Source organism: Arachis ipaensis, chromosome B05 (assembly GCF_000816755.2).
Source record: "Arachis ipaensis cultivar K30076 chromosome B05, Araip1.1, whole genome shotgun sequence".
Lineage (NCBI taxonomy): Eukaryota > Viridiplantae > Streptophyta > Magnoliopsida > Fabales > Fabaceae > Arachis > Arachis ipaensis.
Window position 1 is genome coordinate 125,911,743 of NC_029789.2, and position 17,710 is coordinate 125,929,452.

General features: G+C 33.0%; 1 protein-coding gene across 1 annotated transcript; it reads right to left on the reverse strand.

Annotated features, from left to right (window-relative positions):
- LOC107641056 lies at positions 3,011–4,662 on the reverse strand. Its single transcript, XM_016344565.1, has 5 exons — positions 4,513–4,662; positions 4,154–4,424; positions 3,910–4,042; positions 3,740–3,806; positions 3,011–3,226 (listed from the first exon to the last, which is right to left on the reverse strand). The coding sequence occupies exons 1-5, from the start codon at positions 4,660–4,662 to the stop codon at positions 3,011–3,013; spliced, it is 837 nt and encodes a 278-aa protein (XP_016200051.1).

Consider the following 17,710-nt stretch of genomic DNA (forward strand, 5'->3'; position numbering starts at 1 on the left):
CTACTACCCTTTGAAGATCTTGTTGTGAAGAAGGTTTCCGAGTTAATTGCAAAGAAGCCAGGTAGTATTTGTGCAATTTTGCGGTCAAAGTTGCTGAGAGAAGCTTTAAAGAAGAAGATTGAGAGACATTGTTGTTGTTGGTATTTGTAATGACACTAGGATCTGCATTTCTAGTACTTACCATGATCATGATATAAAATACTCATTTATTTTTTATCATTAGCTATGTACTAATCACTGATGTAACATAGACATATAGTATTTCTGTTGGTTAAATTTGTATTACGTTTTATTATTTTTTAAGAGAAATTTGTGTATAAATATTTTAAATTTATTTTATTTTATAATAATTAATTTTAGCATATTTATATTATGTACAATAATAATTGTTAATAAAAATAATTTAAAATTAAAAAAAAGGATAGGTTGTTATTTTTAAAAGAGTGGGTATAATTAAAAAAGTCTTAAGATTTTAGCGGCAATAATAATGGCAACTAAAAATGAACATTACAATTTTAGAATTATTTTAGTAGCCATATAAATTGCCGTTAAAATGGGTTTTGGCGGCAATAGTAATAGTCACTAAAAGTGAATAATATTGCAATCTTAAAATTACTTTTGGTGGCCATATAAATTGCCAAGAAAATGGCCGCTATAAGTTATATATTTTTTGCGACCATTAAAAAGGTCTTTACCAGCAAATGTTATAATTGTCGCTAAAGCCTTTTAGCGACGAAGCATAAGACGGGTAATGTCTAATTGCTGGTAAATGTATTAACAGCTATTTTTATTGCCGCTAAAAGCAAAATAAATGGCCGCTAAAAATAATATTTCTTGTAGTGAGTGCACAACTCAAAAATTTTGATGTACAGTATATAAATTTTTAAAGAATCACATATCTCAAATATTGATACACAACCAACAAAATATGCACAGTATATAAATTTTGGTGTGCAACACAGAATTTTGATGCATAATACAAAAATTTTGATGCACAACACAAAAATTATTAAAGGATCACATGCCTAAAATACTGACTCATCCAATCAACAAAATATATTCACAACAAAAGTTTATGTGTTATGTGCAAAAATTTCTGTGTTATACGCAAATATTTTACTTCAAGTGAAACAGCACTGTCTCCTTCCTGTGGAGCATATTTTGAGAAACCAAAATCTGCAACCTTAGCACACATGCTGTGATCCAAAAGTATATTGCTTGATTTCATATCCCTGTGAATTACAGATCGCTCAAGGAACAAGTGAAAATATGCCAAACCTGTTCAACTAGAAATCTAGTAAATATTCCTGTGGTCCCAACATCTTGTATAGCAAAGCAAGAACACTCAACATTCTTCAGGTCCCATTACTTTATAAGTTTATAACATATGAAATCAGAAAAAAGAAAAGGATAGGAACTTACTACACTTGGAGAAGACTTCCAATTGCAATTACATTTATTACGTTAATAACATTTAAGAACTAGTTTACCTATCTGCATCTGAAGAACGTTGCTGAAAACAAGCCCAACAACCCGTTGTAGCAATTCAAATTAATCAAATTAAACAACTAATTAATTTCTAAACAAGCACAAATTCACCATAAACTCAGAGCTAACCGACTATAAAAAAAAGCAAAGATATAACTTCTCAAAAACTATATATTTTTTTCTTCTTTCTTTTTTTTTTTGTTATAAATACAAACACAAAATTGAAATTGAACTGAAGCATTACCTTGTAACAGGATCTTAAATCCATCTTCATGGATCACAGAGTTTACCAGAAATTAATTCAATACACAATGATGATTGAGGATTGAGGATTTTATCAGAACCCTAGAAGAATTCGATTTTGTTCATGCTCATGGAGCACACACACATTTATGCAAGCATCCCGAGTGGAAATGAAAAATTGGAGAGTAGAAGTTAGAACTCACCATATCTGATACTTTTTGGAGTTATTGGCAGCTATACGCTCAACAAATTCCAATTTGTCATGCAATTCAACTTTCAACGACTCCAGCAACAACCGTAAAAAATGCCACACCTGCAAAAATATGAACAAAAATTAAGTTACTCCGTTCTGTAGAAATCAAAATTAGAGATCTCATAATCGGAGAAATTGAAGATGAAAACCTAAATAAAAAACAATCAGAGTGGTTAAAGTGACATTGAGATTGAAATCAAGATCTGAAGATTGTATGAGCACGCAAGATTGTGAGATTAACGACAGTGCATGTGGTAGAAGTGAGAATCTGATCAATAACTTCCCTAACCTCCGCGTCGGACTTCCCTGCCACCATTAACGATGGTTTAGAAGATGAAGGTGTTGTAGGTTCCACCATATTTTCGTTTCTTCATTGGCGATAGGAATCGAACCTGGCAATGGAGATCCGAGACACAAACGATCAGGATTAGCGATGCGGATCTGAAGGGGGAAGATGAAAATTTGAAGAATGATCAATTTGAATGAGTGTGAATGATTGAAGGATGATGGACGGTCGTCGACAATGGTAAGGCTTACAGCGGTGGTCAGTGACGGAAGGAAGAGGTTGAGGAGTTTCTCTCGTTTGGTTACTTGGGACACAGTTTCTGAGTCAACTGAATTAAGAAGATGAGACAAATAAAATATAATAAAAAATTAATGGCACTATTGATAATGGCCACTATTGATTTAGAGAGAATATGATTAAAAGTATAAAAAATAATAATTTAATGGCAATAGTGATAATTGCCGGATATATATATATATATATAATAACGGTAATTATATAATTGCCACAATAACATAGCTTAAACAAGAGAAATAGTGGCTATTATATTATTGCTGCTAAAAATTTGTTGCTAAAACTATTTTTTTTGTAGTGGAAATACATATCATAGAATTATATTTACATTAATTCTATTCAGATTCATCATCTTCTTTTGGTTCACCATTCTCCTATTCTGAGGTAGTTTCCTGATTATTATTGAACTCGTCTTCCTCTTCTTTGTTGCCATCGACCCCATCTTTTTATTGAAGATCGTCGTCCTCTGGTGGAAGTGTGTCGGCATCTATTCCAAGGTCAATGATGTCATCATTCATAATAGCAGACCTAAGAGTGATTGGCTCACCGGTATCAGCCATCATTTTCGTAGGAGTTAGGTCGTCAATCTGGTAAGGTTCCTGACCCTCTGTCCTATCATTAAACTTGATGCGGCCTCTTGGCTTAGTTTTAACTACAATCACCTACTAGACTTACATGAACTCGGATAAAAGAAATAGTATACATGTCGTGCATTTTGAGGTAGAATAAAAGGATCGTAGTGCCTATATTTCCTAGTTAAATTAACTTCAGTGATATCATAGTCCTTGTGCTTTCGTGTTCCTTATCACAAACTTGGATCATACCATTCACATTTAAATATGCACACCTTGTACATGGTGCGACAGAAATACTCTAATTCAATTATGTTGTGCAACAAACCAAACCAATCAAAGTGACCCCGCAAACCCAAGCTCCGGTGTTATCGGTTGTTTTTTTTCAATTGTCCTTATGAACATTAACTTCAAGGTGTGAAAGTTTAATAACAACAAATGCGCAAGAACTTGTACTAACCTGTTTCTAAAACCAAGTACCTCTTCTAACTCTAAGTCGACATGGACCTTAGATATGGAAAAGTTGCTCTACATAGATGTCTTTCCATTCCACCTTGATGTCTTGAAGTATTGAAACACAACAATAAGGGGTTATTCCCTTACATCTTCTAGGTGTGGAAAGAGGTGATCAACCGTTTCTCCGAATAGAGTATAACCAATCTTGTTGCCCCTGTTAAAGAAACCAAAAATGAAAAAAGATTACAAAATTGACTATTTTCATCATATGATATATATTTATTTAATAGTAATATATCTTTGGGTTTGGATCATACTCTAAATCTTCCAAAATAACTGTCAGTCGTCTTATTTCTTTTCCGTTGTTGGTAACCAACTCTCGTGGATCCTCTTTTCCAACAACCTCTGCAATCATGTCTAGAAAGAAAACACATTGAGTATAGTCAAAATCTGGGGATGGAAACATTTAAGTAATAAACACCAAGATAACTTCCAGGTTTTTTGCCAACAATATAATATACACATATTAAGATAGCTTTCAGTAACGCATTTCGAACGAACCGAACAGTTCGGTATTTTCAAGCTTTTCAGCATTTAGTAACTCAGAAATAGTCTTCAATTGAAATGCTTCAAGAAAATAGCTTGGATTTTCGACTGGACTTACAATGGTCCAATGGGAGAAAGTGAGGACCCACTTTACTGAAGTTACCCTGGACTTTATCTTGTTATCAACAACTATGAAGTTACTCATCATATACATGCAGAACTCTTGGATGTTACCCAACCACTTTTTCAAAACCGGGTTAGGAATTGAAGCACGAATCCTATCACCCTGAAAGATGTTTAGTTGGAATAATCAATAATCAAAAGAGGGTCAAAAAATATAAATACCATTACAAAGGATTTTTTTAATAACATACCTTAATATCCTGAAGAATCATCTCAATTGATCCCACTTCTTTCTCGTTGAATTTACTAGGACTCTCCCAGAGTCTTACTACGTATACCTTGAAATTCCAGGTTAATTGTTTTGCATTGACATCATATAGGTAATCATAACATTCATCCATTTTTTGTGATTTGTACCACAGAGGAAGATGAAACTATTTCTATTTTTCAAGAGATGGGAACAAAATATTTTAAAGGCAGGGTAAAATGTGGGTTTGCATCAAACAACTCTATTTATATTGATGTCCCACCTATTATTTTGTTTGAAATTTGAAATTGAATTTTTTATTTTTATATTATACATTTGCCAAGAATATGCTACTGCCACTTGGCATGCATTGGCGATTAACATTTGTCAAGCAAATAACTACTCCACTTGTCAAATACTTAATCATCTAGTGCTCTCTTATTATATATAGAAAGATTCTTATCATTGTTATGTTACTAATATCATTTATATTAGTAACTCCTATCTATTCATCCCTATATATATTATTACTTGTATTTCAATATATCCAGCTTTCGTAGTTATTCGCTTAAAATATTTATAACTTGAATGGCCCTAAATCATGACATCTAAATCCCCATGTGTCACCTTTCTCCTAAATCATGATCATTAGCATCTAATCAGCCTTGTATTCTTCATTTTTTGGGTGATACAAGAGAGATAGAATCGAGAAAGAGAGAAGAGAAAAACCATGAACTTCCCAAAAGCTTTCGAGTTCGATTTTCGTCAAGAAATTATGCCATCTGTATAAAGGAATGAAAAATTAAAGAAAAATGATAAAGTCAAGAACTTGCGAGATAGCTAGGAGTAAGATCAAAGTAAAATACGTTACGATGTAGAATATGAAGCTGAAAAGTTTCAATCACAAAATCAACTTACTACGAATTGTAACTCTCAGATTCAAAATGGCCTAAGATTTAGAAATTGTGTGTTGCGCAAAAACAAATTTAAGATCAGATCAAAGAGTACAAGATTGGAGAAAAGTATGAACAATGATATAGATTGATACTCCTGAAAAATTCAAGCAAACACTCAGAGATACAATTAAGCAAGGATATAAATAAACAATGGAGTATAACTACAAGATGATTATATCATGGTTTAAGGAAGAAATTCGAAACGAGGAACTTCAACAAGAATAGCAAGAGGGAGCGATGTGCAACTCGCGCTACTCAAGTAAGATTCGCAAGTCAAAACTAGGCAAGAAAAGCAATCTCTAGCATTCCTAAACCTCGTGATCCGCCTTATCTATTACTTCTATTTCGTCTATGATAACCTGTTAGTGTTTTCATGTACACAAATCATCAGTATTGAGCTGGACGGACTTAATACCCTGAGGGATGCAATGGTCGACTAACAACATTAATCAATAGACAATCATGCATGTGAAACTCAAACTCTTGTCATTAGGACAAGTCCTACTGCATGACAGATACTCAGGGTATACAGTGAAACATAGTCAGTCCATTTTCAAGGTTCTAACAGGAACAAAGTGCTCTGATACCATATTGTAATGACCCAACTTCTAGTACGTCATGATCGTACCAAAAGTAAGGTGTTACTAATCTAATTTCTTTATTATCTATTTAATATTGAGCCTTTACGCGTTAATCTATCAACAGTTTTACTAAAAAGTTAAAACTGTTTTGTCAAGAATAAATAACACATATTCACATACTTACCATTAATAATACATTATAGTAATGCATACAAAACCAATTACAAAAAAGAACCTACCCTTCTTAATAAAACTTCAACTAACAAGGTGATGGGAAAGAAATAAATTCTAATAGTAACTCAACTCGCAGCAAACTCTTTCTATGCTTCCACAGCTTCACGATAAGCCTTCCACCTGTAGCTGAAAGGGTTGAAAAGAGGGGATAAGAACTAGGGAGTCCATAGTAGGGTCGGGGTTAGAAGTTAATTTTATTTTATTTTTTACTTAGCCAATGGCAACAAATTCCGGAATACAAACAACTGTTAACAAACCAAAGATACAAGATAAAATAAATCAGAAAGCACACATGCATAGTCATAACAAACCACAAAATGAAGAGAAATCACAAGTCAAGAAATACACACACAATCACAGAAAAGTGTGCACAAACAAGTACGATGCATGTCTGTCTTATACAGGCCATGAGCTCATGTGTCGGTTGCCTATCCGCTCCCGACATTACCCGGTCACAAATCTCGGATATGGCTTTCTAGATGCATATAGTGTGCATATAAGTCTTATGGCCAGGCTACATACAATGTAACTCTTAAATGCTTTGTAATATGCTTACATCTAAAAAACAGTTCACAATGTGTGGGCGTCCCCATTATACATTTGGCCCTAAGGCCCAAACAAGGTTACATCTGCTCTCATGTGGCAGACAGTCTTTTAAAGTCTTTTTCTCTTTGTCCTCTGTTCTCTTGTGGCAGAGGTCCTTTAATTAATACATTTTTTTTTGCTCTACTCTTCTGTGGCAGAGGTTCGTTAGAATCTTTTAGTCTTTGCTCTCTACTCTCCTATGGCAGAGATCTACTCTCATGTGGCAAATATCCCTTTAATCCTTTTCTTTCTTCTTCTTTTCTTTTCTATTTATCATTCTTTTATTTTTCTTATTTTAATACCACAAATCATCTTCACCCTCTTTTCTCATCTCTCCCTAGATATTTTATGAAGAGTAAATCATAAGATTCTCAACTTAGGTTCATCTTTATGTAAATTTTAAGTAAGTTACTATTTAACTCTTCTATTCTGTTTATAATACAAATTACTAATATATAATATTTCAATTTATTCTGTATCTCTGAATTTTTTAATATATTTATATTTTTATCTCAACATAGTTTATAAATTACTAAAATATCCTTACATATAATATAACTACCAAAATAACCTTGCACCTTTTATAAAATACCTATTTTACCCCTAAACTTCTTAATTACTATCTAAAATACCCCAAAACTTATACAATTACAAAACTAACTATGATTTTTATTAAATTACTATTTTAGTCTCCAAAATAAATTTTTATTTCCATGATTATAGCTTTACCAAAGGATCAAATCCCATTTCCAAAATTCTTCAAGTTTTCTGCTTCATTTTTAAGTCTGTTTTTGAAGTTTACGGTTATCGCTTTTTTTCACAGCTTTTAAATTAATCTCACAACCATTAAACCTCATAATTTTTTTTCAATATACCACATCACAACAGTCCCAAAATCATCAAAATAGTCAAGCTGGTTGTTCTTACATAGACGAACCAAAATATCAAGCAAACAACAAAATTCAACAAAAAATTTAACATAAACTTAATCAAACTCAAACAATAATGAATCAAACAAATATTTACTTATCACGTACGCATTTAATCGGTGCAAAATTACTAAACTTTACCTCCATATGAAATCACAATAACCAAAGCTTCAAAGAAAGCTCCTGAACGAGAAATCGAAGAAAAAAACGTCAAAATCGGCTACTCCACATCCGGGGCTCCCACTTGGCCGAACCATGCATGGAGGATCAGCGACGTCACCGTTGATTTCTCCCAAATAAAAGTAACATCAACGTGAAGAGGAAGAAAATATACACACTTTAATCAGATTAGATTTTTTATCGGAGTTACGGAACTCAAGAAATCAAACTCAAAAACTTTTGGGAAGTTCATGGTTTCTCTCTTCTCTCTCTTAGTTCTATCTCTCTTGTATCACCCGAAAATGAAGCATACAAGGCCGATTAAATGATAATGATCATGAATTTAGGGAAAAGGTGACACATGGGGGTTTAGTTGTCATGATTTGGGACGGTTCAAGTTATAGATATCTTAAGTGGATAACTATAAAAGCTGGATATATTAAAATACAAGTAATAATATATGTAAGGATGAATAGATAGGAGTTACTAATATAAATGATTTTAGTAACATAATGATTATAAGAATAAAAGATATATGATGAAGCATTAGTAAAGCTAAGTTCATCGAAGAGTATCGATATTTACTCATACCAGCAGATTTTGAACTCGATAATAATATTGTTAAACTAATCTTTATTTTAATTAAAGCGAGTAAAAATAAAATCTCAATATAGTAAAAATAATAATAATAGTTTTATCCTTTTTCAAAATATTTCGTTATAATAAAAACTATATAAAAAATCTTAATTAACTTAAAATCTAGTTATCATAAAATCAATTATGTAAAATATCTTATTATAACAAAATTATATAATAATCTTAATTTATACAAACTCAAATTATAATAATAATAATTATAAAAATTAATTTAACTTTGTCTATTAAAATAGTTTCTAATAAATAATTCAAACTAATAATTATAAGGGTAAAGTATATTTTTTGTCCCTGAAGTTTTACAAAAGTTTCAAAAATACCCCTAAGTTTTATTTTGTTTCAATTTTGTCCCAAAAGTTTTTGATTTGCATCAAATATACCCCTGACGGCTAATTTTTCAAAAAATTTAAGACCAATTTAACAACAATTTCATAAGAACAACCCTCAATACAAGCAAATCAAGTATAATTTTCATGTATTATTGTTAGATTGGTCTTAAATTTTTTTAAAAATTTAGCCGTTAGGGGTATATTTGATGCAAATCGAAAACTTTTGGGACAAAATTGAAACAAAATAAAACTTAGGGGTATTTTTGAAACTTTTATTAAACTTTAGGGACAAAAAGTATACTTTACCCTTTTTAATAATCATAAAAATTAATTTAATTATTTTTAATAAATTAATTTCTAAAAAGAACGAGCTCTAATTAATAAAATAAATTATAACTTACTTATATTTAGATTTTCAAAAATGCAGGTCGTTACAATATCCATTAACAGTATGCATTGAATAGCTAGTGCCCTTATTCATTGGGCTCCAACTAAGTGCAACTAGTTTCGAATTTGTTGTGTCAGTTAGCTGCACGTTGACGTATTCCTTGAACCAACGTAAAAAATTATTCAATGACGTATCAGGATTTGTCTCTTAGAATAACATATATGATTCATCATAGGATAAAGAAGTTTTAATTAGATTAAGAAGTTAGTATCTTACTGATTGCAGTATTTACCAAGACTTAAAAAACTCACATGAGGTAGAGTGAAATTTGGTCACAGTTAAGCAACACATGCGAATGTGCAGCATCGATTTTCTTCTGCTCTAACCAGTAGTCACTGGCCGCACCTATTGTAGCTCCTTCCGCAAAAAATATTGGGTATGTTGTTCCACTTGACGAGGATTTTTTCTCTCATTATTTCTTACAACCCTTGTTCTATGTGACTCAACATGAGACTGAAAATAGAATCAGCAAAATGCAGATATTTTCTTAGCTAGGAATGCTTCGCAGATGCTGTCCTCAATCCAAGCTCTGTTTTTCACGGTACGCTTGAATGAATCAATCATCCTCTCAAATGGGTACATCCACCTAAATTGGACCAGCCTACAATTTTGAGTTTCGTACGGTAAGTAGACTGCTAAGTGTTCCATAACATCAAAAAGGGATGGAGAAAATATCATCTCTAGCTTACAAAGTATGATTGGAATGTTCTTGTCCATGACTGTGAGGTCATTGATGCTAAGTTTCGTAGCACATAACTCCCTAAAGAACTCACTTATTTCTATGAAGGGTTTTCAGATGTTGGTTGGAAGTTCTTTAAACGTGAAGGAAGCAAAGACTCCATGAAAACGTGACAATCATGACTCTTTAACCTAACAAGCCTATCCTGTGACACATTTACACACCTGCCTAAGTTAGAGGCATAACTATCAGGAAATATTAACCCTTTAATCCACTTATAAATATTTGTCTCTGCTCCTTCGTTAGAGAGAACACTACCTTTGGTTTATTCCGCCGTCCGTTATCAAGTCTCTTTAGGTTCAGATTTGGCCACCTGCAAATGTCTACCAAGTCTAACCTAGTTTTATCATTGTCTTTTGTTCGCTCATCATCCATTACTGTGTGTATGATATTATCAAATACGTTTTTTTTAAATGTGCATCACATTAAGACAATGTCAAACTAAGTTGTCTTTCCAATAAGGCAACTCCTAAAATATACTATGTTTAGTCCTCTCAAAGGTCTCAAACCTACCCTATTATTGATGATCCTTGGGATTCTATGGACACGTTGCCAAACTTGCCTACCACCCAATCTCGTAGGTGCCTCTTCATATTCAGTTTTAATTTTTTTGAACGAATCTCTGTTGCACCAAAAAGGATGATCAAAGTCAAGAAATCTTCGATGACAACCAAACTACGAATTCTTACCGCCATTTGGTAACCAAAATGCCTTCGTATCTCCCATACAAATGGGGCATGCCATTCTGCCCTGAGTAGACCAAGCTGACAACATGTCGTATGTAGGAAAGTTCTTAATGGTCCACATTAATGTAGTCAGCAGTTGGAAGTTTGTCTTGGTTGAAATATCATACACTTCTACACCATCAGTCCATAACTCCTTTAACTCATCCATCAGGGGTTGCAAGAAGACATCTATTTTGGTCTTTTGGATTGCTGAGACCATGTATGATGCAAGTTAGGAATATATATGGGTCCTTCATGCACATTTTGGAACTCAGATTATAAGGTGTCACGACCCTAGGCCAACAAGAGTACACGTTACTGAAATTGAAATTCAGTGCGAACCCGTCAGAGCACAAAGCTAGTCTAACGTTTCTTGGCTCACTCGCAAATGTAGGATGGACCCGATCAAAATGCTTCCAAGCTTCTCCATGTGACGGATGCATCATAATTCCATCATCTCTCTTGTTATTACTATGCCAGGTCATGTGAGGAGCCGAACTCATCGATGCAATCGTTTTAGCCTAGGGATTAAGGACAAATAGTGCATCCGTTTCATTGGAATTCTTTTTAACCGGCATTTACCGATCTGTTCTCTCTCAACTTAGAACCTCGATGATCTACAAAATCTGTATTTAGTTAGGTTTGCATCCGTCTTGTAGTACATCATACAACCATTTAGACAGCAATCAATTTTCACTGCATTTAGATCCAATTTCAAAACTAACTTCTTTGCTTCGTAGTGGTTTCGGGGGATGCCAGTGGACCTGACAAGTACCATTCATTACAAAGGGTAGCCCACTTATTGAAGGACTCTTGGATATGATTTGACTCTGGCTTAATACTCATCATTATAACACATGCAGACAACTCCAAATGAATGCACCCCTTGTACAAAGATTTCGCAGCAAATTCTAACAGATGATAAAATGTCTTTGCTTCCAGGTTAGGCTTTTCTTCAGCCTCTTCCAATTCCATAATACCTGTTGCATCATACACCATCTCGTTGTATCTCTCTTGGTTAGCTTCCTAACTCATTTCATCCATGTTTAGGTCTCTCACCACCCGAACCCTCCTTGATTAACAATTGGACCTATTCAAATTAGAGGCAGATCAGTTAATTCCCTATTCGTCCACTTCTCTATGTTCTTTCAAAATCCAATACACATCCTTGAACCCGTTTATGGTAAAGGTGAAGTGTTATGTCCACAGGTCCTAACCACTTAGTCAACCGATACTTTTGACATGGACACCTAGTTACCCCCCTTCAGACCCAGACCAAACGGTTCCATGCTGAAGACATGCACGACAAACGTATCAACCCCTTAAAGAATTTAGTTTTTAAACCCCCCGGCCACTGTTATCCCTCTCATACATCTATAGACGATGACTGGCAATCACATTGTAACACACACCCTAAAATTCAACGAATAACACAAATTATTCAATTAGAAAATTTAGCAGAGTGTACCTTGTAATTAGACTTTTTCGTCGAATACAGTTATCATTTTCCGACAAACCAAACATGTTTTAAGCAATTTAAATGGTAATTTGGCAGAACTTCTCCTTGATTCAGAGATATCCATGAAATAAATATAATAGTTTTCATATAGAAAACAGCTGTAGGAATAAATTATAACATACATGCATTCAACAAAACATCAAATCCTAACAGTTCTAGTGTACAACCCCTTATAATTTCATAATTTTCCAGTATAAAAAGGTTTCGAGAAGGCGCCACTATGCGACCTTCTTCCACTTCCATCCTAAAACTCTATCCTATGAACAGTAAGTCCGACTTAAAATTTAAACAATTAATCATATTCAGAGATAGAAAATCAACCTGAAATATTACTGCAGAAACAACAAAAAAAAAAACTCAAATTGATCTCAAAGAGAATAGCACCGTCTTGATAAAAAGGATAATGTATTAAATTCACAAGTTGAAACTATATTAGAAACCAATTTGAAAGAATAGGTAAAATTCATTAGTCCAATTAATTATAACCTAATTATAATTTTACCAAACTAACAAGAGACATGTCAAAAATAAATGACATAAGTTCAATGTAATTGAAAGAATACTCATTCACTAAACTCCACTAAAATCTTCCAACAACTCAAATACTCTTACTTTCACCTTACTTAATCTACTCTAAGATTATTTGATTTTTACATCCATTAAATTAACACAACAAACTCTAATCACACACTTCATTAAACTAAATTAATCACTGGTTTAGGCTAAACCCTAACAAAATGATAAAGTCACAAATTAATATGTAAAAATGAGATAACCATACCAATAATAAATCCGATGATAGTGGCTGCAGGATTTCTTTAATGTGGTGGTGACAGAGGTAGCAGCGACGACAACCACGGTGGAAGCGGTCACAGATACGGCAGCAGAATCAACGACAATGTGCAACGGCGGCTTTAGTGGACACTCTAGGCGGCAGAGACAACGACGACGAGGTTCTGGCAGCCTCCCGGTGGTGGTGATGGTGACTTCTCAACGACAATGGTGACTTCTTGACAGCGATGGAGAGAACACACCAGAAGAGAGAGAGAAGAGAGAGAGAGAGAGGGGGTACAAACAAGTGAGGATGAGGGACTCCGCATTTGAATTTTAAGCCACATTTACCGTCGGATTTTTCGACGTTAAATCACCAAAACGACGCGTTTTATTAAGCCGTTATACCGGCAGATTATACCGCCAGAAAATTCGATGGTAGCATTAGCCCGTTGAGTCTTATTTTCGCACCAATAATTATCGTCATTTTTTGCGACGAAAAATACGTTCCGACAGTAATATTTTCTAGCGACGAATTTCTCTTCTTTTCCGTCAAAAAATTTAACGATAAATTCACCGGTACAACTCAACGCTAAATCCGATGGTAATTCTAACAGTACTCAGTGTTTTTTTGTAGTGTGCACAATGGGAGATTCGAACCCTCAACACTTGCTTAAATAGACGAGTGAGCTAATCACTCGAACAACCCAAGTTGGTTTTTTTTATGGAGGTTGGTTGCCTGGTTGGCTTGCCTTGGAGCAATATTTACTTACATCATTTTTTATATCTTTTGCTATGATGAAATTAGTTGGAATCCTAAGATTACCCTTTTCAACAAAAGCATCAGTTAATTTGAAATTGATTTTCAGTCTTTCACCCGTTATCGAGCTAAGACGTTCAGTAGTTTTTTCAAAATACTTTGTGGGGATCAGACCTTCTTTAATACAATTTGAATCTGTACCCGTGTCAAAGAGTGCGATGGTTTTGAGAACAAAATCTTTAACGACAATTCAGATATTAACACGACATTTCATAAAAGAGAATATATTTATTAATCTCAAGATTTCTTTTCCATTATTGTCGTTAGAAATTTTATTTTCCTATTTTTCAGAAAACTCAGGTTGTTTTTTAAGAGAGTCAAGTTCCCCATCATCAGACTCTTCGCCTTGCATTAATTGCGAGAGAATGAGTTGATGATTGTCTTGATTTCTTTTTATTCATTGGATTTCCTTCTTAAGGTTGTTAATCTCAGTGTAGAGATCCTGAATGGTTATAAGATGAATAACTTGTTTTTCTAATTTTTTAAAAATGGGTTTGACATCATATTTATTACTAAGGACAAAATTTTTGGGCTTCTTTTCTTTTTGTAAAGATTTTTTTAATTTAGAAAGAAAGTCTTTCTTTTGTTCTGGATCGCCAATAGCCTCAATAGCTTCAAATAAGAGGTCTTAATCTTTGGATAAAATATTAATTTCCTTGACATCAGAATCTGAGGATGATCTAATATCATCCACTTGGATATTATTGATATCATCCGAAGATTCCGGTCCAGAACCATCATCTGAACTTTCAATTAAAAGATTGTTAATCTGTTCCTCAATCTGAGGACCAAGGTTCAGATTATTAATCTTTCCTTTTAACCTATAGTATTTGCTAACATGTCCTGATTTTTTACATGTATAGCAAATAATGGGGTTTTTCTGGGGATACTTTTGGAAATTCTTTTGGAAACTTTTTTCATTCTGGGGTTTTTGAAAACATTTTCTAGATCTTCTGAAATTCTTTTCAGGATTAGGATTAAAAACTTTTCGATTGGATGGTCTTTTAGATTTTCTTGGATGACAAGCAGGAAGACCAAATTGTTCACAGAAAGTTCCCAAATCGATACGATTTTGTGTTTTCTCTCGAGTAAGTTACCATTGGATTTTATCATCTTGGCAGATCTTTAGACCAACTTTTTGGATGAAATAGATAATTTGACCATAACTTAACACATCATAGGAAATTATCCCATCTGGGTTTAAGCTACGAATTTTGTCCCTTACTTTATCTCCCAGGAATTTGGAAAGTCCGGCTAAGAATTTTTTCTTCCAGAAAGGTTGTTGACTGTCTTTTCTGGTATAGACCCTGGTAAGAAAGGTGTCATTGTACCATCTAAAGTCATACAAGGTTTTGCATTTGAGATTGGAAAGTAATTCAGCAGAACGATCTTTCCAAAGAGATGGGTCACCTATGAAATGGCTCGCTATAGTAAAGATTAATGTGTTAACAGCATCAAGGATAGGTTCCCCGTCATCTCCAATGATGGGTTCGTTTTGATCATTAACCTTTACAGCAGAGAAGATTGATTGTTTTTGGTCATCAGAAAGGTAGTTATTCCACCAACCTTTGAGTTGACCAGAGAACCCAAAAACAATAACATTGGCTATTGCTTCTTTAGAGGTCTCATGAGCAGCTTGATAGGTTGTGACTACCATGGTCATATGTTGAAGCATACTTATGATGTTGTATTCAGTTTTACCATCTATGTTCCATTCATAGACATTATTGGCATTGAAGCTGACAAAACCTAGTTCCCTTTCTTCAAGAGCTAGATCAGGGACAGATATACGATTATAACTATGCGCAGAGGGTTTGGTTAAACCTTTCCACTTAGTCATAGAATTGGTCATAATTGGGCTAACTTTGAGAGTTGATTTGTCAGAATCATCACTTTGGTCCGAAGAAGACTCATTAGAGTCTTGGTCAAGGGCATTAATGGCCTTGGATGAGCGAGTTTGTATACGAGATGTAGATTCACCAGAGTTTGTAGGAGTTTCAGGGACAGTACTAAGACGGTTTAAAAGTTGGTCGATCTTTTGCATGACTTCAGAATCACTAGATTTTTGTTTTAGGATAGAAGTTTTAAGACTCTGTTTAGCCTTGCTACTCATGGGCATCATCATTCATAGAAGAATATGTTGGAGATTGAATAGATTGTAAATCAATATCATCACCAGTTTGGTAAAACGGTTGAGAAATGTTTGAATTATTTTGTAACCCTGAAATATTAATTCCAGAATTTGCGGATCTTGGAATTTTAGTTGAAAATTGAGATTGTGAAGTCACAGAAAAAGATCTTCTTGCTGAAGCAAATCATTAGATGTTTTTGCTTCAGATCTGGAAGAAAAAGAATTTCGTCTATCAAAAAAAATCTCTACTCTTCCTGATTCATCCTGTTTTATTTCTCGTAAGAGAGGTGCTTGTCTAGGTTGCGTTGGAATGACTCGATCAATTGACCAGGACTGGGGAAGGTCAATTTTATCCCACTTTATGAGCCTTGGGACCGTGACGTTGGCCTTTGTCATGTCTGTGACGAAATATTAATTGTTCACAAATTACAAAAAAAAATATTAAGGCTGCATTTGTTTACAGGCACGGAACATTGTGACAGGGACACAGAAACACAAAATCGTGTTTGACAGATGAGACATGGATAAAAAAATTGTGTCCAAAAATCCTAACAAGAAACATAATTTATTTTTTATTTTTTTTATTATTCTTGCTAATTTTTCATAATTATATTTTTTATTATTATATATTTCTTTCCAAATTTTTTAAATGAAAAAATGAGCATAAATTAAATTTTTATAATTTATTCTAGTTTATCATCAAATAAAATACAAAAACACTAACTTTTATATCTCTATTTTTTATGTTTTGTTTTCAGTGTCTTGTCATGTTCTGTTCTCAAAACCAAATGTAGTCTAAGGATTGAAATCCACAGGCTCAGCCAGCTTAGGATGTGTTTGGTAGTGTTTGGACGGTGAAAAATACATTCAAATTTTTTAAATGTTTCAACTTTTGATTTGGTTACTTTTTTTTCTTTTGAACACAGATGTAATTTTATACTCTGAATGCACATTTAGCTGAAACTAAAAGTTTTAATTTATACGTTTTACTTTTTTCGTTAAATTATTAGTTGAGAAAAATTATTTTTTTACTAATAATATCCGTTATTGTCTTTACAAAGAGAAACAAGGAATAGTTCTCCTTAAAAATTATTAATCCCACTAAAAAAATCAATTAAATAAAAAACTAGTTATAAAGTAATAATAGAGTTATAAATAATAGAAAATTATAATCTAAAATAGTATTAAAGAAAATAGTATTGAGAACATAAAAGAAAAATATATTCTTTTTTTTATTTAATATTATAAAATTTATCATTGTAATTTTTGTATATTTTTTATTATAATTTTTTTATAATATAAATTATTGATCTTGTTAAAAAGTACGAATTAAATAAAAAATTAATTATAAGTAATAATAAAATTTGGTCATTTGGTCATTCTAATGATTGATGTATCCAATTAAATGACAGCCGTAAATTTTAGTAAAGTTTCATATCCCTCTCGTTAAGATTTTATAGTGCAAAGGTGAACAGATATTAAGTTGGGCGATTTTATAATTGTAATTTTTGTGTATTATGTTTATTGTTATATTTTTATAATATGATTTATTAATCCTATTAGATAAAATAAATTTAATAAAAATTAACTATACATAGCAATAATAAAAAAATTACAAGGTA

Bases quoted from the DNA above. Each gene is read 5' to 3' on its own strand.
- LOC107641056 (XM_016344565.1), bottom strand. From the start codon at position 4,662: ATGGATGAATGTTATGATTACCTATATGATGTCAATGCAAAACAATTA. The intron at 4,425-4,512 runs GTATGTTATTAA...AACATCTTTCAG, and splicing joins TGATTCTTCAGGATATTAAG to GGTGATAGGATTCGTGCTTC. The intron at 3,807-3,909 runs GTATGATCCAAA...TTTCTTTAACAG, and splicing joins GTTATTTTGGAAGATTTAGA to GGGCAACAAGATTGGTTATA.